This window comes from Talpa europaea (assembly GCF_964194135.1).
Source record: "Talpa europaea genome assembly, chromosome: X".
NCBI lineage: Eukaryota > Metazoa > Chordata > Mammalia > Eulipotyphla > Talpidae > Talpa > Talpa europaea.
Window position 1 is genome coordinate 22523307 of NC_140081.1, and position 26015 is coordinate 22549321.

The 26015-nt window shown below is 39.5% G+C and overlaps 1 protein-coding gene across 1 annotated transcript; it reads left to right on the forward strand.

Moving 5' to 3' along the window:
- Positions 1 to 7400: 7400 nt before the first annotated feature.
- LOC311187478 (melanoma-associated antigen B16-like) lies at positions 7401 to 8426 on the forward strand (the record flags this gene model as incomplete). The annotated part of the gene is made up of 1 exon (XM_084258888.1): positions 7401 to 8426. The coding sequence occupies one exon, from the start codon at positions 7401 to 7403 to the stop codon at positions 8424 to 8426; it is 1026 nt and encodes a 341-aa protein (XP_084115014.1).
- Between the last annotated feature and the right edge of the window lie 17589 nt (positions 8427 to 26015).

Genomic DNA, 26015 nt, shown 5'->3' on the forward strand with positions numbered 1-26015 from the left:
GTCCTTGATGGATTTGTCCTCAGATCTGTTCTTCACCCTTGCTCTCCTCTTTACACTATTATATGGATTCTCACTCCCAATTCCTAGGCTTAGCCAACACCTAGATGCTAACCCAGTTTAGCCAGAAGGATATACCTATATGAGATTAAACCCCAGGAGGATAATAATGTTCACAAATTTTCTTTCCTCTCTGTGTGAGGTGGTTTCTGCTTCAATTGTTGCATCTTCTACTGAGTCCAATCCCCGTCAGATTAGTCCACCATAGTTCTAGATCCTGTCAACCCCAACTTTTAGGTCCAAGAACACCATCTCCTCTATTTGTCCCACCAGGCTCGATGTGGGGGTGTCCTCCACTAGTTGTGAAGAATTAATCTTCCTGATTCTCCTGTGTTTGGCTTCTGTATCACTTGTGTAACCTACTCACTGCATTAAAAGCCCTCTGATTTATATATTTACACTCACTGGATTATCCCTCATGTTACAGTTGGCCAATGATACTGTTATTTAAATTGTCCTCAAATTCCAAATGAAAACTCAAGTCTGTAACTCATCTTTCACTAGTTTTCAATTCTTTTTTACTAGTAGTAACCAAATCAAAACAAAGCAAAAACAAACAAAAAAATCAGTCTTCTCCCCTCTAAGCATTTCCAAAATAGTTTCTTACACTCAGCATTTACATAGGTTATAAAATTCTAAGAGTATATGTCATATGTCCATAGGACCAATTGTATGAAGCAGTGGTATTGAGAATTTTATTATAGCCTTAAACTTATTTATAGAGCAATGCATATGTTTGACATAGTCAAACATTTAAAAAAATACTAGCTAAAGAAAAAGAACTTAAAGCTTAAAGAAGTAGAAGATAAGAAGTAGTGAGGATAAATGCAAAATTGATAAGTTTGAAGATTATAGAGCCAACTCACTAAAGTCAGTTCTCAGAAAATATGGACATACATAATTTTATAGGTACTAACAATTATAAAAGAAACAGTAATAAGTGTTATTTATTAGTTAGATAATGTATAAAATATTAGATGCTTGGGGGATTTAAATATTATCAGGAGGGCCCCCCTGGTGGCACAGAGGTTAAAGTGTCAGCACTATCAAGCTGTCATATGCCCCTGCACCGTGAGTTCTATCTCCCTGGCCATGGAGCTAACCCACATGGCACAGAAGACTTCACCTGTCTCGCCCGCTGCTCCCCTCAGCAGTGTATTTCAGTAGATCCACCTCTGCTGCTCCCCACTCTGTCTCTGGTGAATCCTCTCACCCCTGCACCTATGGCTTGTATCCCAATTCTTGTATGCGTAAATAAATAAGTATTTAAAAAAATAAAAAATATTGTCAGGAATATTAGAAATATGTTAAAATAGCAGATCAAAATAAACAAATAGCAGACAAAGAAAGAGTTCTACCCACAGAAGAGTTTCAGGTAATAAATTAAGGAGAACGAATAGAACAAGAGAATGAACATTCTAACTGCCCATAATGGAAAATGGCTAATAACCACAGCAAGAGTACCAAGATCACCAAAAAGGAAGACATACACATTATGTATCTCCTTTTTTTTTTTTATATGTTTGGAGCTTTATTCTGATCATTTTTTGTTTACTCACATTTGCTTTTCAGGGGGGCATTTCAGTTCTCGTTTTGATCCATTCTTTCTTGTTCAGAGCTACAAAACTCCTCTAATGGCCTGTGATCTCAAGAAGGTCAAGGATCAGTATTTCCTTTCACCAGACAATTTGAAGTCTATAGCTGTGAACTTTGTATTGAATGCCAGACTTCATTTGAGATGTTTTCACTTGGGCTTTTCAGACTGATACTGATTTCCCTCTCCAATGCAATTTATCTTTTTTATTTTTTTTTTATATTTTACATCATTGTTCATTTATAAACAATATTTGCTCCCCCCACCCCCTCAGGTGTAGTCCCCATAGAGTTTCCTTCACCAATGCACCCGTGTACCATCACCTCAGTCTCCTGTGCTCCTCACTCACTGCCCGTGATCCCTCTCCCTCCTCTTCCCCTGCAGGATGTCTCTGATTTATAATTGTCTGTTTTTGCTTTTTTTGTGTTTTATACTGTTATTATTTTTTTATGCTGATGTCTTACTTGGTTCCCCTATATTCCTCGTATAAGTGAAGCCATCCGATAATTTTCTTTTTTCTTCTGACTTATTTCACTGAGCATAATTCCTTCTAGCTCTATCCACGTTAGGTATCTCCTAACAGAATGTCTTAGCAAAATGTCTGGAGTAGTCTTGACAAAGTGCAAACACATTGACCAAAAAGAAATAGCAGAAATCAGATAAGGATTCTACTTAACTATTAATGATTACTATACTGATTGTAAGTTATGTAGGCTACATTATACTGTTTTGTGTACATTACTGATAAGGTCTATAGAATGATTTATTTTTACTATCTTGCCTTTAAATTAAAATACTGAAAGGAAATGCTGTCTTTTAGCAAAATATTAATCGTGGGACTCCCCTGGTGGCGCAGCCGGTTAGATCCTGGCAGGTCAGCGAGATACCCACATGGTGTGACAGACCTCTCCTGTCTTGCCCTCAGCAGTGTATTTCAGTCAGTCTGCCTGTTCTGTTCCTTACTCTGTCTTTGGTGAATCCTCTCACCTTCCTGTACATCTGGCCTTTACACCAGTTCTTGTATGCATAAATAAATAAAAATATTTAAAAAAATAAAATATTGATTGCAAAATAGGCCCATCAGAAAAAGTAAAAATTTTAACCAACAATTATAAACCTGAAATTTTAAGTCAAGCCACTGAGACCAGATCAGATTTAGAGGCCAGTTGCATCATATAATCAAGTACAATTTAATCATCATCTTATGTAAACTTTTCCAAATCACACAGAAATATTTGAAATTGTTCCACACATTTTAAAAACTTTCCTTTATATAAAAACCCAACCGGTGAGAAGACACAACGAAAAATTATTTGAGTCAAGTTCACTCCACTGTTATAAACTTATGTTGGAACTATAGCCAGAACAACGTGATAACTAAATAAATGAGTGGTGTGGGGGGGAAAAAGCAGTGAGTTATCTATGCGTGATCTGTCATGGTTTCTGCATATGCAATATCTGATAACCTTTAAACAATCAAGTGCTTTCAAGATCTTTCCACTCAGTAGAAAGCATTTTTTTTAGAACAGAATTTATACTAGGGTCTGACTAGCGACCGGAGAAAGAGATCAGCAGTTTTGTCTGATATCTCTCTTCCGTCCAGTGCCTGCCTACCTTGTAGGATAAACACCCCATGTCACATGAACGCTTGGACACAGCCCACTCCTAACTATGGAAAGTTTTTTGTTCTTTTTTAAGATGTATCCATCTATGCATACAAAAGCTGGGGTACAGGTCAGAGATGCGGGGGATGAGAGGATTTACCAGAGACAGAGTGGGGAACAGAACAGGCAGACTGACTGAAATACACTGCTAAGGGGAGCAGCAGGCGAGACAGGAGACATCCTCTTTGCCATGTGGATTGCGCCCTGACAGACCGGGCATCGAACTCGTGCTGTGGAGGCTTCGGATGGCTTCATAGTGCGGTGCTTAACCCCTTGTGCCATCAGGGACGTCCCTACCTATGCAAAGTTTAAAGTAATTAAACTCATCAAGAATTAGCAGAGATGGGCATATCCAAGAAGTCTTAACTCAATGAGAAAGGGGCCAAAAAAGAGATGCACTGTATACGAGGACAGAGGAGAGTGCAGAAGCATAAAGAAGCCTGGTCCACATATGCTTTCACCCTTGAAGTTTCCAGGTGGGACTTTCTGGCTGAGACACCCCTCATCATTCCTCATAGGTCTCAGGACGTGACGACATTGTGCGAGGAGCACAGACCTTGGCCAGTAGGGGGAGTGATTCCAGAATCCAGCAGAATCAGCCTGAGGAGTATGAGTCACTTTTCACGGAAGTGAGCCGTGTGCAGAGCCCTGCCCCTGCTGCCACTGCGGGAGACCCCAGGCAGGGATAACAGGGCGCCACGCCCCCTTGATAACCTTTTCCCTCATTGAAGGGCAGAGAAGACTTGCTCTGAGGTGTGTGGTCTCAAGTCACCCCAGTGAGGAGTCACAGTTCCTGCCCGAAGTCAGGTAAGACTCTAAGTGAGGACTGAGGAGACATTTCACCACGGAAAAGGAGCGTGTCCCCCTTAGATTACCCCCTCATCCCACCCCTGAGGGGCCTCAGCAAGAAAGCTCAGTCAGGCGTAGTGCTGACCTACCGCACACTTTCTCTTTGGCAATCGGAATGAGGTGAGGGATTGAGCAGGGGACAATGAATATGGAGAGGAGAGGGAGGGCAGCAGGATCATGACTGTGTGTGTGTGTGTGTGTGTGTGTGCACGTGGGCGTGCACCCCTGCGCGTGTGTGTGCACCCACACGCAAGAGTTGAAATGGGGTGGGATTGTTGGAGGGAGGGAGATGAGAGTCTGAGGAATTGCTGGTAGTCATGAAAAACCCCCTACGCGAGTCCTGAGGGAACACACAAATCAGATCTTTAGCGGACTCTGAATTATCAGCCAGTTTGTCAGCCTGAGGAGGCCCTGGCGGTGGCGGCGGGAAATGTCGCTCACTGACGCCGCTACAAGAGTCTGAGGGAAAGGAAGGCTTAGCGTGAGGTAACCATACTATATTGGTGAAAAAAGATTCTTGGGCCCTGTAGGAATCCTGGTGAGACCCCCCCCCACCAAGTGAATCTCTGTGTACCTATGTAAGGTATCTCCTCACTTCGAGAGATGGAGCCTTGTTTTCAAGGTGGGGCTTCGGGTAATCGATGGCACCAGGCTTATTACCAGCATATGTGATTTGATTAGTACTTGGAAGTATTGTGGGGCTAACCAATTGATGAGACAGTGGCTACCATGGAGTCCTCTGAGTTTTGTCAGTCCTGAGAGTCCAGGGAAAGGATGGCAGGCAGAGAAGACACTTCATTTTCTAGGCAGTGGGGGGTGGGGTGGGTGGGATGCCGAATTCTCAGGAAAATGAAGTTGTTTTCCTAAATAGAACGTGTGGCTTAACATGTTCCTGGGCCCTGTGACTTATGTGTGAAGGGCAAACTGGCCACATAAAAATGGGGTCACATATCACAGGAAACTCTTAGGAGATCCCAGCAAGGATTAGATGAACCATCCAATCTCTCTTCCCTGGTAGTCATTTAATATGAGGAGGCAAATTGAGGTGGAAAGGGTAAGTTCCAGGCCATGCCAAGCTTCACATGAAGACTCCTACACAACACCATCTGGACAACACACTCCAGAACATAGAGGCACCCTAAACTTATTCCCTGCCCTACCTCCCTGCTCCACACACACACTTAAAAAACATTTAAATAACAATGGTTTTTATCACTATGTAGGTTTCAGGTGTATAGTATTCAGCATCTGTACATATAACTTTTATGATCACACCAAAGATCTGGTTTTCATCTACCATGATACTCTGTACCAAGTTTACCTAATTTACCCATTTCACTCCTGCTTCTTTGTGGTAAACACCATTTTTTTTCTTTTAATCCAAAAGATTGTTTTATTCTTTGGTTTATTCTTTATACTCCATATATGAGTGAAGTTGTATACCATTTTTCTTTCTTCATCTGACTTTTGTAATTTAGCATAATAGCCTCTCTTTCCATCCATATTATCACATCACAAGTGACAAGATTACGTCTTTCTATTATAGCAGATCCAGGTCCTACCGTAAGTCAAGGGAAAAAAACCCAGCTAACTGAGGTTGATGGGGAAATCCACTCCAGAATTGAATGCTCTCAACAAAACCCTGTCCTGCAGTCACACCCATAAAACTGAGGTTCCAACATGCCCAGCAGTTATCCTCAGTGGTCACAGGGACGTAAGTCTTCAGTATGAGGGTGCAACATAAGCTCAGCAGAGGGGAGGGTCTCCTACACTGTCAAGATTCATGATGTTTGTTATCCATCTACAGGGGTATTGCTAGGACCCCATGATACCTACCCTGCCCCTGTTGTCATTCCCTGGGAGGTCCCAGACTAGGATGGCCAGGAGTTTCACCAGCATTGTCCATGCACTGTGCTTCCAGTTGAGGTGGCAGTCTTAGTCTGATGTTTTCCATCACAGTGGATAGGGTGACCAAGCCATGGAGGAGTCTATGTGGAGACATGAGGAAGACTGAAAGGTACACACCCAGAAAATAGGGTCAGCAAAGAGCCCAGTCACAATATCAGCCAGAAAACCTGAGCAAGTTCCCATGAAAAGGTGTCTCCTCTTTACCTTTGGGGTTGGGTTAGATCTTTGGTGACTATTATCATATGAGGCTAGTAAGGGAAATAATTCAGAGCCTGTCAGAAGTCACAGTTAAGACCCTCAGTGGGATCTGAGTGGTCCACCCAACCCAAAAGAGGGAGATGAACAAGAAAACGTATATATAATATAATTATATATTATATAATCATTTTTATAATTTATAATTATAATTAATTGTATAATTTATATAATTATATCTATATATAATTATAATTATGAAATATAATATTGTGTGTATGTGTATGTATATATATATATATATATATATATATATATATATGAAAACTTGTCCAGAGGATTAGTCTCAGCTATTAGGGTGCAGGGATGACACCAGTAGCCAAGGTAAAGACCTCAATGAATGTTGAAGGACAACTGATCCCGAAAGTAAAAAGATCTCTGACAAGCCCTAAACTGTTGTCAGTGCTGACACTGTCGAGTGAGTGTAACCCCTACTTACTGCTTCCAGTGTTTTGAGAGGCAGTGTCAAGTCACCAAAAGAAGAAATCCCTGGACTTGCCTGGATTCAGTGGAACATCCCAGTGAGAGCTGGGAGACCCCCCACACCAGAACAGATAGTTTGCACAGGATTTAGCTCCTGTTTTCAGTCCTGGGGGGAAGCAGGAAGGGATAAGTTACCTCATATTTCCTACTTGGTTGTCTCAGGTTATATGACTTTGGTCTCAGAGGGACAGACTCACGATAGGATAGGGAGGGACCCAGACCTATCCAATACCAAAATAATGAACCCAAGTGAGGAGTGATGGTAACACCCTCCTCAGAACAGAAATAACTCTGAAGAGCCCAGCCATGCCCACCTACTTTGATCCCTAAGAATTCTCAGCCTGGGTTGGCTGACTGAACCCCGAGGAGTATTTAAGCTTCCATCTTCATGTTCTTGGAGGATGCAGTAATCAGAAAATCAGAGGACCTGTTAGGCCCTATAGCATGGTTGTCAGGACATGTTCAATATAGCCACAGTTGACATTACAGTGGAGACCACTCAACATCTGCCTTCTTTCTCTTAGGCAGTGATCCCCTGTTGTCGGCCCTTCCCAACACTCTCTTGTCCACTGCCACCCACTAGAGCCACCATGCCTTGGCGTCAGAAGAGCCCACGATTCTCACATCATTTATGCCCTGAGGCCAGAAGTAATGTCCAGAGCCTGGAGATTGCACAGATCACCAAGGCCCTGGAGGAGACCTCCCTCTCCTCCCATCCTCTAATGCCTGCCAATCGGAAAGAGGCTCCCGAAGCTGATATGGCCAGTATTCCTGAGGGTCCTCAGAGTGTCTCTTTCTCTGGCACTGCCTCCATGGCCACCTCATCAAGCAAGTCAGAGGAGGGCTCCACTAGCCAAGCAAAGGAGAGTTCAAGCACTTCACTGGCTGAGCCAGATGCCAAGAATGCACTCATATATCCTCTAGAGGAGAAAGTGGCAATCTTGGTGAATTTCATGCTTTTCAAGTATCAAGTGAAACAGCCGATAACCAAAGCAGATATGTTGAATACAGTCATCAAAGAATATGAGTACTACTTCACTGAGATCCTGCTGAGAGCTATGGAGCGCATGGAGATGATTTTTGGCCTTGATGTGCAGGAAGTGGATCCTATCAACCACTGCTATGTCCTCCTTATCAAAGCAGGCCTCACCTATGATGGGCTGATGAGTGGTGAAAAGGGCGTGCCCAAGACCGGCATCCTGATTCTTGTGCTGGGTGTGATCTTCATGAAGGGCAACCATGCCACTGAAGAAGAAGTCTGGGAAGTTCTGAGTTTGATGGGCATTTATCCTGGAGTGAAGCACTTCATCTTTGGGGATCCCAGGGAGATCATCAAAGATTTTGTGAAGGAAAATTATCTGGTCTACCAGCAGGTGGCCACCAGAAATCCTGTGCAACTTGAATTCCTGTGGGGCCCAAGAGCCCATGCTGAAACCACCAAGATGAAAGTCCTAGAGTTTCTGGCCAAGGTCAATAGGACTGAGCCTAGTAATTTCTCATCTCAGTATGAGGAGGCCTTGAAGGATGAAGAAGAGAGAGCCCGAGGCAATATTTCAGCCAGTGCTGAGTTTCCTTTCATGGTCACTGCCAAGTTCACCAGCTCCTTCCACACCTAGGCAAGTGAGGGATAGTTTCTTCATGCACTCTTTGAAGAAACAAGAGTTGATACAATTTATGTCTTAGATGGGGCTAAGAGGAACACACATTATGCCTATGTTTTTCTGTTTTATATGTATAACTTGATTTTTTTTGTTTTTTGATGTATTATTCTAATGTCTTTTTAAAATAGAGATTTCATTAGCTTTAAAATCTCAAGGTTTTATAGATGATATCGTTCATCCTCATTCACAATGAGGTTAAACAGTAAGAGCTTTGTAGTTTTGTAAAACAAATTGTGAAACATTTTGTCTTCTGCAATAAGATAACATGATACTGCTATAAGCATTTTTGGGACATAAGGAAAACTTGCTTTCTAGAGAAGACTTCAGTTTTTTTTTTTTTCCCTTTTAGTCCTTGTTCCATAAATTAATTGAATAACCTTGATTATATAGCTGTTTCAACAATATGTATGAAATAAATCTTAATAAATTAGATCTCATGCTCACTGGCTAATTTATTCTCCAAGCCTTAATTGAACACCTCACTTTGGAAAGCACTGCACTAGCAATGGGAATACTGGTATTAAGGACTCAGAATCTCCCTACAGAATTTTCCCTTATAGGAGCAATAATATTAAAAAACAATCATGGAATCTTCTAATACATTAAGAATCAGTGAAAAGATGGTTTGAGGGCCTCCCCTGGTGGTGCAGCGGTTGAGCGCTGGGCTGCGAAGCTGCCCGCAGCTTCTGCAGCACCAGTTCGGTCCCCGGCCGCCAGCGAGGGTCCCACATGGCGCGACAGACCTCCCCTCAGCAGTGTATTTCATCAGTCTGCCTGTTCCCCACTCTGGCTCTGGTGAATTCTCTCACCCTCCCACGCTTCTGACTGTACCCAGTGCTTGTATAAATAAATAAATCTTTAAAGAAAAAAAAAAGATGGTTTGAGGCATTATAGGAGGACAACACATGAGATTTAGCAAAGTGTTCATGCAGTCAGGCAAGGCAGTTTCTGGATTTTGAAAATTTCTAGTGCATCAGTGGAAGTTATTTTTATTTGTTTCTTTTATTTTCTTACATAGTTAATTTTTATAGAGTATTTGATTTCTCCCCTCAGGTGTAGTCCCCATAGTTCTCCCACCACCACAGCACCTGTGATCTGTCACTATAGTCCAGTCCCTTGTGCTCTTCCCTCCCCTATTTTAATCCCTCACTTTCTCCTTCCCCTTCTGGATGCCTCAGATCTATGGTCAGCTTGCAAGTTTTCTCTTATTTTTGACCCTCCTTTCGTTTCTCTGCATTCCACATATAAGTGAAATCATCCAATATTTATCTTTTTCCTGCTGACTTATTTCACTTAGCATAATCCCTTCCAACTCCATCCATGTTGCCACAATTGGCATGAGTTTATCTTTTTGATTGGTGAGTAGTATTCCATTTTGTGTATGTATGTATATATATATATATATATATATATATATGTATGTATCTCACACCTTCTTAATCCATTCATCTTTTGGGGGACACTTGGGTTGTTTTAATATCTTGGCTGTTGTAAATAGTTTTGCAATAAACATAGGAGTGCAAATTAGAAACAACATACTGGCAAGGAGATGGTGAAAAAGGAACACTCTTACACTGCTGGTGGGAATGTAAACTGGTCAAGCCACTATGGAAAGCTGTGTGGAGGTCCCTCAAAACAATAAAAATAGTTTTACCATATGATCCAGAAATTCCACTCCTAGGCATATACCAAAAAAAAAAAAAAAAAAAAAAACACCACAAAACACTAATTTGAATGGAAGTTAATTTTAAATTAAACTGGTTGTAGGGTAGAAGAGACTGAGGTCATATGATCAGGGACCAGACTCTCAGCATGTCTCAGAAACCCAAGCACCTGGATGGAAAACTTTTAGCTGTTACTTCCATTACACCACTAAACCAGAGTAAAATTCCACTTTGTGTAGGAATAGAGGATGTTCTGTGTTCTTATCCCAATGCAGTTAAACATAGTTAAACAAAGTGGGCAATATTTATACATCATCACTAAGGACTTTCTAGAAATATTAATGATACTCCCTTGAGATTTGATACCCAGAAACCACTATGCTGTCAGCCTTACAGTCAAGGAGAAGTAGTACCTCTTTATTCTAAGGAAAATTTCCTTAGGCCACCTTTAGTGTAATTTGGCAAGGAAATTGTGGGATGGTTGGATGGAAAGTGTTGGGAAGGATAAATAATTTTCCTTCTACCCGTTTGGATTCTGGGATAAGGAAACTTTTCCCTATAATAAAAAAAATATTAATAAGAGAAAAATGATCTGAAACGCAAGGAAGTAACCAGAGCGGGAGTCGGACAAAAGACAAATTTGTGGGAAATGGATATGGTAGAGGTGTTTGGGTGTGGAGTAAGAAATGGAAAAAGAATTACCTAAATTCCCTGTTCCTGCTGATAAGGATGCTTTCTTTCTACCCTGCTGGTACCGGGAGGGTAACTTTCACATGGGAAATTTACCTTCTGCATTCTGGGGGTCAATAAAGAGTCAGAGCATCCTTCTTGGACCAGCCGTTTCTCAGGTAACTTTAATTTAAAATAATATGTCAAAGTGACATTTTAGAAATGATATATTCTGAGCTCACCTTTTGTGGAATCCCCACCCCTTGGTGCCAGCTGTTGATGAAAAATCAGACTTCAATGCCCTCGATGTGCCCTCTCCTTTCTACACTCATGCACAGATTTTTGCTCACTTGTCAGCCAGCACCAGGCATGTGTCTGTACTTTCCTCTCTCTCTGTAGTTTAAAACATGCAGCTCTCTTTTCTTTACAGCTACCCCTACTTAAACTTGTGCGGCCTTTACCTAGAAATCTTTTATTTCTGTTTATAAGCATCAGAAGTGATTTGACTTATGGGGGGGAGAATGATAATCATTAAATGCAAAGTGGGGATAAGGGTCTAACAAAGACCTCTCTTCTGCTACATAGTGTGTCCCTTACCTGTATTTTGTAGATCTTTTACTACAAGATTATGAGGTTGCTATGTTCATATTGCTTTTACAGATGAAGAATCTGGAGCTTAGAATTCTTGGTACCACAGGCACATGAAGAGACTTTTTTGAGGTTATGATTTTTTCATCATCTGACTGTAATTACAGATTTACAGATTTATACCTGTGCCAGAACTTATCAAACTATGTTATAAAAACATGACATTTATTTTGTGTCAGTCACACCTCAGTCAAGCTGTAAAAAAACAAACACACTGCTACAGAAGGTGCCCAAGATAGCACAAAAAAACCTACTTCTGTCATCTCACTTCTGAAACATATGTTCTTATCAGCAAGCTGTGCCCAGAGCACTGGGGAAAAGTCACAGCCTCACTGGAAGGAAAGGAGACGGTATGACAGGGAATCTGCTCACGCATTTTGGGTTTCCTTAGAATATTACTCACTACTCCTGGTGTGCAAACCAACTTAAGAAAATGAAGCCCAGGCTACATTATTTGACTTCAAGTTCCCCAGGTTTATCTGCTCTGTCACTTGTTTCTAGGGATAGAATGCAGGCACCATTGGCAGGTTCACCCCAATGAGATGCTTCTCAAAGAGAAAATTCCGCACTACAAATACAGATCACACCTCTGCTAAGGAGGCAGATGCTAACGAAAGGAGACTGGGATTATTTGCCTTAGAAAAATGGAGAAAACATGCAAACACAAAACCTCTGAGCTGTAAACTTTGGGCTCAGGTTGTGAGTGTCTTATTGCAATTTTAACAGCTTAGCATGTGTGACAGGCAAAAGCTCAATAATTACTTTTAGATGAAATGATTGAATTGCCAATTCTCAAAATTTAAATATAAGTATCTCTTAACATTATCTATATTCAGAGACTCCCTGGTGGCACTGGGGTTAAAGTCTCAGCACTATCAAGCTATCCACAGCCACTGTACCATGAGTTCAATCCCAGGCCAGGGAGCTGACCCACATGGCACAGCAGACCACTCCTGTCTCACCCGCTGCTCCCCTCAGCAGTGTATTTCAGTAGATCTGCCTGTTCTGCTCCCCACTCTCCCTGGTGAATTCTCTCACCCCCCCCCACCACACCTCTGGCCTACACCCTAGTTCTTGTATGCATAAATAAATAAAAAATAAATCTTTTAAAAATAGATTTAGATTCAAAAGTTATAACACTTTGGATGTAGTACAATATTTAATTTGGGGAAAGGTACGGATGAATATCTAAAATAAGTGTGAAAATGATCTAAAGATTTCAATTACCTGTGTTTTCTCTATGAGATGAAATCACATCATTTGCATCATAATCAACTTTTCTCTACAACTACATTTTTCAATAAGCCCCTGGCTTTTATTAGGAACAGATTTATCTGCATTAGCAGACAAAATAACATCACATTAGTTTGTAGCTTACTCTCCTTGTTTTTCCAAAGAACTCAGCTCATAATCACTTCTCTAAAAAAAATAATACATTCATTTTTGGAAAGATTCATAATTATATTTTCACATTTACTGAGAGAAAATGAAAGCTTTAGACACTAGCTACATTTTACATTTAATACACAAATCAAATCATAAAATATGACAATGTAATTTCAAAAATTATAAGAAACATTTCCTACTGCACTTGAAAACAGTCTAAATTAAAAGAGGAACCATTTTATTCCTTAGTAATGGGGACTTACAAATATTGAAATGCTATTAATTTTTAGCAAATATCACAAATTTTACTTGTCAGTTCTGCAGATTATGTCAAGTTTGTATGATAATGAGTTCACCAGGTTTGGAGGTCTGAGCTGCTAACTTTCAAAATGTCTCACCCAGCAGACAAGTTCAATCAGTATAAAAACCACACTGAGTCGTGGAACTGTTATGTTGCATTATGCAGCAAAGTAATTTATTCTTTGACACACCTAAAAATGAGCAAATACAAAATTGTGAGGGCCAAGAACAGTATTCTACACTATAGGCTAAGATTAATTTACCATAACCAATAAAGTTTGAAAATCATATTGGCTTGGGTATAAAGCTTGTGAAATTGGGCCTCCCTGGTGGCGCAAGGGGTTAAGCAACACACTATGAAGCAGACTGCAGCCTCTGCAGCATGAGTTTGATCCCAGGCCAGGAAGCAACCCACATGGCGCAGCAGACCTCTCCTGACTTGCCTGCTGCTCCTCTCAGCAGTGTATTTCAGTGGATCTGCCTGTTCTGTTCCCCACTCTGTCTCTTGTGACTCCTCTAACCCCCTGCATCACTGGCCTGTACCCCAACTCTTGTATGCATAAATAAAGAAATCTTAAAAAAAAAAAAAAGCTTGTGATATTATAAGGGACTAGAGAATACTGTGGAGAAGATAGCAAAATGGGACAGAAATCAAGGATTTCATGATAAAGAATCTATTACTATGAAATTATTGGACTCTTCTACTGGTGCTGGGGAGACTTTGTCATTCCTTGAGTTCTTTTGTTCTAAGATGTATTTTGGTGCGATTTGAGCTTTTCAGTCTGAAAAAAACCCCAAAAATAATTGAATTATAAAAATCCATCAAATTTCTCTACAACTCCTTTGAAGAAAGGCTTAAACTCTGTTGCCTTTATTTGTTGTCGCTGATGAATAAAAACAGTATTAGGCTCTTTTTTTTGTTTTGTGTTTTCTTTACCATTTTCCTTCAGTGAGATTCTCTTCAACATAATCCTCTCTCATCTGTAACAGTGCATTGCAACATCTTGATTCTCTCTCTCCCTGTTTTGTATAAACAAAATATGGTTAACAATATGCACTTAGTAATCCTTTCAGGAAAATGCAGAACGTGGAAGAATTTGGTTTATTGTCCTGCCTGGCTTCCTATGTTACTGCCCCCACCTCTCACCAAAGGGACAAGTTAAACAAAGAAAGATAATTCACTTTGATTTTGAATGGGCCAGAATGTGGACTGCAGAATGCAGTTTCAGGTGCTAAGTAGACCACACTTGTATAGAGGAAGCCAAGGGAATGAGAAGGAGGGGGAAGAGGAAAGGCAGCCAGGGGTGTCCATTCTGAGGCAGTGACAGTGAGCCCCAGCTCTGTTTCCCTGCACCCCAGGTGGAGTCACCAAGAGGTCGATGGAGGATGTGCAGTGGGAAGTTGACTTGCGCTGTAGGTGATGCTGATTAGAGAATAAGCCAGAAAGGAGGTAATTACAGCTTACAGCTGAGGATGACAAGTTGACAGCCACAATTGAGAATGTGCAAAAGTGCAGAGAGCTTGCCCAGGCAGCTTGGCACAGGGACTCGGGGGACTCATCCCACCCAAGCCTTTCAGGCCATGACTTGAGGGCTAATTTTAGATCCAAACAAGAGGCCGCAGTACCCTCTTTCCCTCTGGAATAACTTGCACTGCATTAAAACGCAATCTCACTTGATAAAGGGCTGAGATTAAGCCGCATTCTAGCCTGCTCTGGACAGCTGACTTTATTTCTCACACACTCATTTCCGTTGGCAGTTCCAACAAGCCACGGAGTTACAGACCTGCCTGCACATTCATGAGGGGCCTTCCGGGCCTTGCCCCTTCACCTTGCAACATCCAAGCAAATCACGCCTGTCTAGACTGAAGAGCACCACATAAAACCGCTGACGGGGCTGTGTCTGCCGCATTGTGAAAGAAGAATGAGGAATTCTCCAGTTAGGGTGAAATATGCCCTATTCAGGGCATAGGAATAGGAAAAGGGGGGATTTGTGTCCTGCCCCAGGTAGAATGTTCACCATTATGTCAACCTCATGCTCTGCTGTCCTTATTTCACCCTGCTGTCCCAAGAATGAGTGTTCTTCTGCAAACTGGAGTCCTCCCTTTTGCTCCCACTCAGTATTTTTCACATTTGAATGTTAGCACTTTAAAGAATGTATTTGGGGGCCTCCCCTGGTGGCACAGTGGTTGAATGCTGGGCTGCGAGGCTGCCCACAGCCTCCGCAGCACCTGTTCAATCCCCAGCCACCAGCGAGGGTCCCACATGGAGCGCAGACCTCTCCTGCCCTGCCTACTGCTCCCCTCAGCAGTGTATTTCGTCAGTCTACCTGTTCTGCTCCCCGCTCTGGCTCTGGTGAATTCTCTCACCCTCCCACGCTTGTATAAATAAATAAATAAATAAATAAATAAATAAATAAATAAATAAATAAATCTTTAAAAAAAAAGAATGTATGTGGTTAGCACACAACCTAGCAATTCATAACATCATTAATGTTTGACAGTCTAATATGGGTCTCTAAATTATTATTTTACTTTCACTTCTGAGAGGAAAAAAGTCTGTTAAAAATGAGAATCACACCAAGTATGAAAATATTAAAAATATATATGAGATATAGTATATAGATATATTTTATAGATATTATATTTAGTATTTATACATGTATGCACATACAATACATATATATATATATATATACACATACACATATGATAACCCCACTAGGTGATTTTTTTAGGTGTTCTAGGTAAAATTGAAGCAAACAATAGAAGTTTCATCTTATAGGAATTAACAGTTTATCTGGGAATTTACATAAACACAAATTAAGAATTACATGACATTCCATGCGAGTGATAATATTATTAGAATAATATACTGTTTTCTTTATAAATTGCCTTTGCTTATTCATATATCCAAGGAAATATAGCTAACAAAGTATCCCTTTTTTAAGAGATGCAGTAATCACGATTATTTTTCAACTCATTTCTTGTTTTATTTAACAAGAACAAAAAAAAAATCAAAATAATAGTATCTTTTGTCTCTTGTAAATTGGTGTAAGACCTCTGCTGTTTGCCCATCATTCAAGTAAACTTTACAGTGGCCTTATGTGCTAGGACAAATTGTAAACCTTTTTTTTCTTAGTTTTAAATTTACTTGTTTATTATTACTTTAAGCTACCATGATTTTGGAAGACACAACTGCAGTATAGGGTATATTGTGAGGATTAATGACAAATTAAATGGACTAACTGGCCTGAGACAAGACTAAAAATAACTCATCACTCATCAAGTTATTCTTTTCTTATGCCAAGTTGCCAGCAAGATGTGTTTTAATTGAAGTAACACTGGTTTATAAATTTCAAGTATACTGTCTTTCAAATCAATATCTTTGTATACTGCCTATGTTCACCACCAGAATTCTAGTGTTCATCCATCATACATTTGTCTCCACTTATAGTTGTCTGTTTATTTTGTGTGTTTTTTTGTTGTGTTTTTTATTGTTATTATTTTTCCCTGATCCCTTATTTGGTTTCCCTATATTACTCCTATAAGTGAAACCATTTGATATATTTTTTTTCCTTCTAACTTATTTCACAGAGCATAATCCTTTCCAGCTCCATCCATGTTGCTGAGAATGGCATTAGTTTATTTTTTTTTTTGGTTGCTGAGTAGTATTCCATTGTGTATATATACCACATTTTCTTGATCCAGTCATCTGTTTTGGGGCATTTGGGTTGTTTCCAAGTCTTATCTATTGTAAATAGTGCTGCAATAAACACAGGGATGCAGGTATCCTTTTGAATTAATGTTTTTGTGTCCTTTGGGTAGATCAAAGGGTCTTACATTGCTGAGGGACAATTTATTGTGTAGATGTCCATAAACTCCTACAAGAAGGAAGCCAGAATGAGGGGAGAGAGGAAACCATCCTCATTATCATCCTTGAATTCTAGGAATATCCAAGAAGCAAAATGATTGGGGACCAAAGCTTAGAAAGAAGGAGCCATCAGTGAGAAAGCAAGTTGCCAAATGTATTCTTACCCCGTGGGTTGCTCTCAGACTGTGGGTCCAGTTTGGCAGTAGGAGAGGAGAGAATTGTTCTTTCATCAGGAGACTGCCTGGTGTGCAGTGGTGCGAGGAAGCATCATGGAACCACTAGGGATACCCTGGCTGCCCTTGTGTTCCTCGTCCTCATGGATGGCACGGGAGGCTACCCGAAGGCAGCACCACATTATTAGGGAAGGGATAAAATGGATGAAAATTAAAGAAAATGATACTCCTACATATATGTATGTGTATAGCATGTAGCTCAAGTCTTTTGTTGCTGTTGTTCTAAATGGCAATTAAAACAAGAAACAGGCCGTGCTATCCACTTGGTGCAGTGGAGATAACGCATAAAAAGGTGCAATGCATTTTTATTGTGTCTTGAGGTGGGAGTGTGTGATGAGTTGACTGAAGGGGGTACTAAAAATATAGTTGAGTAGATACTTGTATGAATAAGCACACACAAACTGTTTTATTCACTTACTGTCTATAACATATCAGAGGATTTGTACTTACCAGAGTATAAATACAAGGATAACTAAAACATAAATTCTCTGAATTAAAAGGAAGTAAATGTATCATAGATAAGTGGTTTCAATCAGGAAATATCAATATTTTATGAGGTATTTGATTTTGTCAACATTTAGGCAAGATAACAAACTTGAACTGCTAAAGTATAACTAGAAGACATGTCTAAAATCCAGAGGTAAAAGGAATGATTTAAAAAAAAAAAAACAGGAATGATATGAATGAGATAGTAAGTAGCATTATAAATATATATTCAGACTTAGAAAAGGTCATTTTTATCTCCCCGTTGACCTATATAGAAAAATATTGTCAGTAATAATCCTAAAACAAAAAGTGTAATAGAAAAAGGAATGAAATTTTATTGAAAATTTTGCTTATCAAATTATATTGGTAAATGTGAAACTTTCAATTAGGGAATTGATTTTCTTAAATTGTTCTCTAGCTTTAATTTGATTAGTTTTCTGGAGCCTCCCTGGTGGTGCAGGGGTTAAAGTCTCAGTGCTATCAATCTATGAGCCATCCACTGCAGCATGAGTTCGATCCCTGGCCAGGGAGCTGACCCACATGGCGCAGCAGAACTCTCCTGACTTGCCTGCTGCTCCCCTCAGCAGTGTATTTCAGTCAGTCTGCCTGTTCTGTTCCCCACACTGTCTCTGGTGAATTCTCTCACCACCGCACCTCTGGCCTACACCCCAGTTCTTGTATGCATAAATAAATGAAAATAAATCTTTTTTTTTAAGAAAAGATGGTTAATTTTTTAAAAAGAAAACAAAATTTCAATTTAAAAAACTCAAATTCATAAAAATAGCTAATGTATGAGCCAAATTTTTCACTTAAGAAAAGAATATTACTACTTCTGCTGGTGACATTTTTTTCACTGCTTTCAATTTCAAATACACATGAAAATGCCAATGGGTCACTTAAAATGACAGAATTGATGTAACTAAAGGTACACTTCTTTGCTTGATTAATTATTGTGCTAGCATTGTTCAATTTTAATCTCGTATTTAAATCCAAGAAAATGTAATACACCATGATGAGTGACTTGAGCTTTGTCCAAAGCAAGTTTAGAGTTCAAACTGTTTGGAACTCTAAGAACACAGTAGATCTGCCTGTTCTGCTCCCCACTCTGTCTCTGGAGAATCCTCCCCCCCCCACCCCCAACCTCTGGCCTACACTCCAGTTCTTATATGCATAAATAAAAGTAAATCTTAAAAAATAGAATAAAAATGTTTTGCATTTGGAATGTTTGCATTGTGGGTAAGTATGCCCCCACTTTTGAGGACTTTATAAAAATGAATTTACAGCATATTTTTTTTCTTCATCTGGTAAAATATAATGCATCAACTTGACAAATACTTTCTGGTCTGAAAATCTCTGAGTAGAAATGTGAGGGAGAAACAACCCCTTCTTTCTCCCAGCTTTTGTTTTTCCTGCTAGATATTGTATAGATCACAATAATCATAATATCTACAGATGAGGAGTTGAGGTAGAAAGGTACAATGGCTATGTGGAGGAATTGAGATGATTGATTGACTAGCTGTTAACCAGACACTAAACAGAATTTTATTTTTGTAAGCAGATATCTTTGATCAAATCAGTACTGTTTCATCAATAGAATGGACGTAAAATTTTTGGATCCTTGCCCAGGAACCTTGGTTGATAGAGGTCAATCTTTCCACTTTGCTGGTGGCTTCCTCTTTTTAAGTTTTTTAATCATATGCTATCTATTGAGGCTGATGAAATGCCGAGCACCACAAAATTATCGAAAAACATTCTATGTGAACGCTGTATTGTGCTGCCATTATGAAAGAGGGTATCAGTAAACAAAGATAATGAATTATTACAAAAGGTGATTCATTTGAAAATTCAATAAACTTAAATATAACGGAAGTTGTTATGGAACAATGATATTCAAGAGTGGTGTCCATTACTCACAGAAAGACTGGCAAATGAAATGTAATGTGAAGTCTATGATATAGGAGTAAATAAACAACAAAAGAAATAGTCAGGTTAGTGAAATTTTCAACTGGGAAAAATTTCCCAGAAAATGTCTTTTTTCAACCCCCAGTAGAGTGTCTTTAGTCATTTTGCCACTAGCTATGGTTTAAATTCAGAACAATACACAAGCTATTTCTTTTATTATTGTGTTAATGAAATGCCATTGTTCTATATTCTTGTTAACTTTTTTGAAAGGGGGGTATTTCTCCCCTCCGGTGAAGCTATTTCTGATATTGATATATGGTTGAAAGGATCTTGCCAACAGCTTCACTGATACATGTGTTTTTCAGTAGAACATACCAAGGAAAAACAGCAGGGCTCATGCAACATTCTTTGTGGCATTTCTTTTTCTTTTTTTAACAGCTTTATTGAGATATAATTGACTTAGGACACTGTAAGTTTAAGGTATGCAACATGATGAGTTGATAAATGTAGATGCTGCAAAATAATTATGATGATGAAGTCAGTTAACACCTCCATCACCTCAAATAATTGTGTGTGTGTGTGTGTTGGCCATACTTAAAGTCTGCTCTTAGCAACTTTCAAGAACTTAATATTAACTACAGTAAATCCACTGTACATCATATTCCCAGAATTTATTCTTCTCATAAGTGAATATGTGTGCCATTTGACTATAGTCATCATGCTGTAAATTAGATTCTGACTTACATAGCATAATGCCCTCAAGGTTCAAAGGCCCATCCATATTATTCCAAATGGCAGAACTTTCCACCTTTTATGGCTGATTATCTATCTATCTATCTATCTATCTATCTATCTATCTATCTATCTATCTTTTTTTTATCCATTCATCCATTATTGGAGGATACTTAATATTTCCATGTTTTGGCTGTTGTGAATAATGCTGCAGTAAACATGGGAGGTCCCAAAACTAAATGTGTTCTTAATTGATCCACTATCTATAAAATACTGATTGTGGGACCACCCTGGTGGTGCAGGGGTTAAAGACACAGAGCTATCAAGCTACTGCCAGCCACTGCAGCAGGAGTTTGATCCCCACAGCCAGGGAGCTAACCCATATGGTGCAGCAGACCTATCCTGTCTTGCCCACTGCTCCCCTCAGCAGTGTATGTCAGTCAGTCCACTCTCCTGCTCCCCACTCTGTCTCTGATGAATCCTCTCACCCCCCACACCTCTGGCCTTGCACCCCAGTTCTTGTATGCATAAATAAATAAATCTTTAAAAAACTCTGGCAACCACAAGAAATTCAAAATGCTTGACATTGTCAACTCCATGAATTACAGTGACTTTAGGGAAAAAAGATGTTAGCTTTCCCAATGATCTAGTTGAAAGTCTTTTAAGCTGTGAAAGTCAGTCTTAGTCATAAACATGTCTTATTTCACTAGACACTTGGCAGAAGTCCCAGCTGTAAGTCAGCAAATGAATGTAATAAAGAATGGAGAGCATTTAATGGGAGGGAGAGCCTATGTATTTATGCTGAAACTGAAGAATATTTTTGTTTGGTGAATATTTAAATATTGAATTGCTTGTGAAATTTCTGCTTACTTAGGCCACTGATAATGATAAGAAAACAATGACCCAAACAAAAATAGGGGAACTATTTCTCAGAAATCTGCTTTTCAGCCATAATATGTAAAAACTGAAAACATACTAGGATTCAGACTGAGTTATCAACACTTTTCCAGGACAGGTGGGGTTATGAAGACCTAGCATAAGAGAAAATAAAATACATCTCAACAACTCTCTAGGGAAAATGGCCCAATCCTAATGTTCAACTTTTGATATGTGATTGCTTTGAGCGCTTATGTCCCCCTATAAAGTACATCTGCCACCAGTTAGTGTATGATTTTTTTTAAATTCATCTTTCCTGAACCTGATTTACTGATCTTTGGCCAAAATTGCATTGTGTTTAGGGCCTCTCCACCTCACCTCGAAACCCAGAGTGTGTGTCCAGGAGAGAAAAGAAAAAAAAAAAAAAGAAAACAAAAGAACAAAAGAAAAGCTCAAACTAAATCATCACTTGTCATCTATCTTTATAGTCCTGGGATTTGTCTCAGTGTTTCCTTATGTTTATGGCACATGGCCAGTCCCCTTTCCCAACATTTGAAATCTGTTGCCACTTTTTAATCATACGCAACTGAGCCACCTCATCAATAATTAGGCTGACCAATTTATCTTCCAAATCTCAGTGATCATTGCTCCTCATTGCATGATGCCTTGAAAATTAGTTTTTCATGTAAATGTTTTATATAAAAGGTTAAGTCCAGTCCTTACTCATATATTTTGGTTGCAAGCACAAAAATGGAACCATTTATAAAAATAGTATCCTTTACCCCTCTTATCTTACCAAGCAACAAGCTGATTAGTTTGCTTTACAGTTCTCTGGGGTTTGCCCCTTTTTTTCTGAAGCTGTCAATCAAGTCTGAGTTCAACCCACCTGCAGGAGAGCAGCATCCTATCCACTCTCTCTCCCACCATTTGCATATACCTTTGCCAAACCGCCTTAAACAACATGGCCCCAATGGGCAATTCTAGCCTTTATGAGCTCTAATGGTAACAGTGGAAGCAGTGGCCATGAAAGATATGTTTTGGGGAAGAGAGCTTTCTCGCAGAATTTGGGTTATGTCTGTTAATCCAGAGTCACATTGGAAAGTAGAGGAAGTCATGTGGATAGTTCAAGCCAAAAGAATACCATGGTCTCTATGTGTTAGATAGTTCAGATAAAATCTTTGATCTTGATATATGTGGAATCACCTAACTGTTCCCTCTGTAGTTCACTTGTGGGGAAAGATTAAGTCTCAAGTTCTCTGATTCCTACATTTCTTATGAGTACTTAATGAATATAGTGTCTATAGGATTTTTTTTTCTTCAGATATAAAGAACACAAGCGGAAGATTGGGTAATGAAGCAGGAAAAGTCAAATGTATACTTTTATATGAGTAAAAGCACTTGAAATAAAATAATCCCAGGGAATTAACTTAAACAAAACTGTCATCTACTGCTTGATATGAGAAATATAAGCCTGTTCCAAGTTCACTACATCTTTCTTAAGCATATGATGTAGAAGTTGTTTTTGTTTTTAAAGATTTATTTATTTACACACACACTGGGTATAGTCAGAAGTGCAGGAGGGTGAGAGAATTCACCAGAGCCAGAGCGGGGAACAGAACAGGCAGACTGAGGAAATACACTGCCGAGGGGAGCAGCGGGCACAACAGGAGAGGTCTGTTGCACCATGTAGGACCCTCGCCTGGCAGCCAGGGATTGAACCGGTGCTGCAGAGGCTGCGGGCAGCTTCGCAGACCAGCACTCAACCGCTGTGCCACCAGGGGAGGGCCATAGAAGTTGTTTTTAATGTTTGCATTTCTGTTGTCTAAAGCATTGGGCATCTGGTTTCAGATGTTCAGTGCTGCTGACTGAAGGAAATAAATGGATCATTGTAGCCTTCTCTTTTTTGTTGCCTTCAAAAAACTAAAGGGAATTTTGAGCTGTATGAATACCAATAATCCATAAATTCATTGGTTGATTCTCACAGGAAAATATTAGAGCAACCTAGTGAACATTTGGTAGATTCAGCTTTTGCTTTTTCATGTGTTCTCTCTTCCAAAAGTTTTTTAATAACAAAATCACTCAGGTGGAGAAAGCATATTCCAAGTCTTTAGGCTAATGTTGGTTTCTAAGCGTCCTTCAGACATATCTTAGTAGATCTCGGGGAAATATGTAGACACGGATGTTAGCAACTCTTGATCTCCACAGAGCAGGAGTTGAGTTCACAGAGAGCTTGGCTTATTGCTAACTCTACCAGTAGCAATGGAGGGCTTCTACCAATCTGCTCTTTATCTGGGAGAACTTCACTCACTTTTCAGTGGAAAAACAAATGATATGGTTAGCTCATCTGATTCACGGGATACGTGACAAGGTACAAAGAAGAACTATAGGGTTTCATTTTCATGATTATTAGCAAATTCCTTTAACAAAGGAAGTGGGAAATATGCCTTCCTGCAACTTGACAGGTAAAGATTTCTAATATTTCAGTGTGTCCACTGTGCTTCAGGATGGAGAGACTAAGTTCAGGTACAACAGCCTTAAACATTGTGTGTTGCCAAGGCCAGCAACAGGTCTGACTATCACTACACTGGCTGGTTCAACAGTGCTTGCAAGGCAAGGCCAAAAGCTTGCCTTGGTTGTCATTCAAGTTACATTTTGTAACATTTAGAAAGGGGAAGTCAGAAGTTATTTCCCCCCAAATAAGACTTTATTATTATCACTCTTGGTTCCATAGGGCACTTGGGCTTAGCTGGGCTGTTCTTGCATTGCATCTTCAATGCAATCACAGTCAAATGTCAGCTGTAATGAACTGAGGTTCTACTGGGGTAAATATGCAAGATGGCTCCTTCACATGGTTGGCAATTGATACTGTCTATCGTCTATTAAGTCAACTGTATCTTTCAACCAGAGTGACAGTATATACACGCACCTCATCATTACATTTTATTTTATTTTTTTATTTTATATATTTTTACATCAGTTTTCATTTTTGCACAATGTATGCATTTTCATCTTGGTTATATTCACCATAGAATTCCCACCCCCCTCATTTTGACCCTAATCCCTGCTCCCATTCCCCACCCTGTAGTGTGTTTCTGGTTTATTTTTGCTTGTTGATTTTGATTTTTACTTTATTATAATTAGTCTTTTTCATGGTCTCTTATTTAGGTTTTCTAAATTCCTGCATTTTACACATCAAATATACATTATGGCATATGCCAATTATATTTTAATAAAACTGTAGGAAAAAAGGAAAAATAATTGGCCCCAACAGATGCCTAGATGTAAAATATCACAAGCAAAAAGCAGCATGAATTGGAAGGAAGGTAAAAGAAGAAAACTATAGCATTCAAGCAGTAATTTTAAACCAGTGACTTATAGATGAATGGTCTTTCAAAGCAAAAATGATCATGCCCAGACAGAAAACTAGGTATTTATTCCTAATAAGGCTATTTTAGCTTTCTCTTTGAAAAGGAATAATATATGGGTAAAATGTAATTTTGAGAAATGTCCTATGGGATAATGTTTGATTTCATTCACACCTGTGTTTCTTGTTCAACTAACACATATGAGGGAGAAGGGAGGATTCTTTTCCAAATCTATTTTTTTCTAACAAAGTACTTATTAATATTCAGACCATAAACTGAAACTCAATCATTTGCACTTCACTGCAAAAAAAAAAAAAAATTCTAGTGGAGGCTACCAGTCACAGTTGGGCACCTTCCTAAATGGAGACAGGTGTAGGCTCTGGGCCAGGGAGTCAGAGAGTTTCTCTGCAACTTCAGTGCTGCTCAACCCATCTCAGACGTGAAGCTGTGAGAACAAGAGTTGCCACAGGGAGGCCAAAGAACTTGTAGGAGAAGTTGGCTTACAGAGATAAAGGAGACCATCACAGAGCAGCAGAACCTGACAAAGAACCTGCTCCCAGTGTCCCTAGCACTTGGCTGCACCACTTCTCATCTCTCCTTCGCTTAAAGGAATCAGTAATGTCTCCTTTGTGTTGAATTTGTTCAAGCTGAGTTTCTAGTATAGTCCATAACTAGAATCTTTAAGGGGAAAAACTATGGATTTTCTTTTTTTTTTTTACGATTTATTTATGCACACAAGAACTGGGGTACAGGCCGTAAGTGTGGGGGGTGTGAAGATTCACCAGAGACAGAGTGGGGAACAGAACAGGCAGACTGACTGAAATACACTGCTGAGCAGAGCAGCGGGCAAGACAGGAGAGGTCTGCTGCACCATCTGGGTAGCTCCCTAGCTGGCCTGGTATCAACCTCGTGCTGCAGAGGCTGCAGATAGCTTCACAGTGCTGTGCTTAACCCCTTGCACCACCATGGAGGCCCGGATTTTCTTTATTTTTGTTGTTACTTTTCAATCCTCCACTCCTAATAATAGTGTTTGACATGGGGTAGAAACTGCAAAATTTAAACATAAAATAAAATGAAAAGTGGCCTTAAATACTGACCCCTGCCTCTTCTTTCTTTAACAAGTGAATTTTCATGGTAAAGTTATATTTCACATGCACTAATAGTCAAGCAAAACAATTACTTGTAAATGGGAATAGGAAATTTAACTTTACATAATAAAGGTCAGCAAGTTTTTACACAAGATAAGGGAGTGATGGGAGAGGCAATTGGTAAAAAGAAAACAAATCCAGTTAGGAAACTAATGCTTGGATGAGAATACTCAATTCTTGTTTCATTTTGTTATGGTTTAGTTTTTGCTTTGTTTAAATTACCAACCTTGAAAGAGAGATTTTATTATACATCCCTAGTTTTAG